Source organism: Crocuta crocuta, unplaced genomic scaffold (genome assembly GCF_008692635.1).
Source record: "Crocuta crocuta isolate KB4526 unplaced genomic scaffold, BGI_CrCroc_1.0 scaffold1529, whole genome shotgun sequence".
NCBI classification, from domain to species: Eukaryota; Metazoa; Chordata; class Mammalia; order Carnivora; family Hyaenidae; genus Crocuta; species Crocuta crocuta.
Window position 1 is genome coordinate 358,838 of NW_027532160.1, and position 1,643 is coordinate 360,480.

General features: G+C 52.8%; 1 protein-coding gene across 1 annotated transcript in view; it reads right to left on the reverse strand.

Annotated features, from left to right (window-relative positions):
- ARMCX2 (armadillo repeat containing X-linked 2) overlaps window positions 1–1,394 on the reverse strand; it is a 3,570-nt gene extending 2,176 nt beyond the window's left edge. Inside the window, exons 1-3 of the mRNA XM_077776435.1 lie at window positions 1,307–1,394; window positions 918–990; window positions 1–552 (exon numbers count right to left, since the gene is read on the reverse strand). The exon at window positions 1–552 is cut by the window's left edge and continues 1 nt beyond it. Of these exons, the coding sequence (XP_077632561.1) occupies window positions 1–424 (424 nt within the window). The 5' untranslated portion in view covers window positions 425–552; window positions 918–990; window positions 1,307–1,394. The remainder of the gene's footprint in view (window positions 553–917; window positions 991–1,306) is intronic.
- Window positions 1,395–1,643: the final 249 nt, after the last annotated feature.

The following is a 1,643-nucleotide window of genomic DNA, read 5'->3' on the forward strand; positions in this document are numbered from 1 at the left end:
GTGGTGCCATTGAAGAAGCTGCCTTGGCCCCAACTACCGGTTCGGCCTTAAGTCCAACTCCTGCCCCTTCTACCTCTTGGACCTGATTTCCTGCTGCACTCTGAGCCTCTGCACTGGACATAGCTGGGGCCCCTCCCTCAGCTCCAGTCACATCCAGAGCAGAGGCTTCATCCTGGGCCCTGTCCTCGGCCTGAGTGCGGACTGGGATGGGAGGGCTGAATCCCGGCCCAAGGTCAATTGTGAATCCGGTCTTTGGTCCAGCCCTAAACCGGGCTCCAGTCCCGGCCACAGCCCTGGCCTTGGGCTTGGCCAGTCTCTTCTTTGTGTGGTTTCTTCCCCTGGCATATTTGTAGACACAGTACCAGGCACTAGCCCCAATCACTATCCCGGCAGCTACACAGCCAGCATCTCGAACTCGGCTCATGGTGCAGCTGGAGTAATTCTCTGATCCAGGGCGTGGAGTTGGCTTGCCTAAATGGGATGTGTGCACGTCTGGCAAGGCACTTCCTTTCAATCTCAAGGGTTTTGCCCAGGCTGCAAGTCAAGAAGGACCTGGGGTAAAAGATAGAGATGAAGCTTAAGCCTTTGGCTCATTTTGTGCCTAACCAAGGCTACTTAGAGGAGAACTTGGAAGCATAATGCTTGGTGAGTGGGCTGGTACCCAGACACAGGTGTCAAGGCCTATGTTTGCTGATACAAGACCCTGGTTGTCCAAGGTTTCTAACACCTTTTACACCTTCATCCCTAGCCGGCCCTACCCAATGCCAACACACCAGTACCTAAATGAGAGATGAGAGGCAATATGGACATTAGGAAAGCTGGTGGAGAGCAGGAAAAACAGTAAAGACCCCAGATTCTGCTCTGAATCTCCCACAGTCACCCCAAGGGTCCCAGATGGTGCTCATGCACATACGAACCTGCTGGAAGCAGGAGCAGTTTACTTTTTTCCACCAGGCTTGTACTTGTGCAGGGCCTCAAATTCAGACAGACCTGCAGAGAGATCCCAGAAAGGGTGTTTTGGGGTCTTTGGTAGTTGGATTCCATTTCCTTTCCTTATTTGCACCCTGTGGGTCATGTTTTTCTCTCCCAAGGATCCTCTTTCCCTCCCTAACCCATCCTCCTCAAACCATTAAATAAGAAGGTGGATGCCACACCCCTTTCTTTGCACCAAAAAGGACAGGACCAAGGCAATGGTGTCTTGTAAAGAGGGAGAAGATGGGGGAAGAGGAGCCTCTGGTCCCAGACTCTGTTCTGGTTTCTGCCACGCTCATACCACGGATTCCCAGTTTCCACTCCCCACACTGACCTCCAAGGATTCAGGGCTGTTTCTTTTTCCTTCAGTTCGATTAAAGCTTCATCTTAAAGACAGAAAAAGGGCAGAAATACAGACACCAGAGGTTGGACCAGTGTCTAACCGGTGGATGGAGGAGACCCAGGACACAAGTCCCTATAATTGCCTTTCAGCATTCACATATCATTACTACCTCCTCTCAAATCCCTCAACTCTTCTCACCTCTCCTCGCCTGCTCCTGCGCAGACTCCACAAGCACTCAACCCCTCCTCCTTTTGCCCCGCCCCGCCCGTCCGCCATTTCTCCCGGACACACAGCCACACCCCTTCTTCTGCACCGAAGCAGGAGGGGG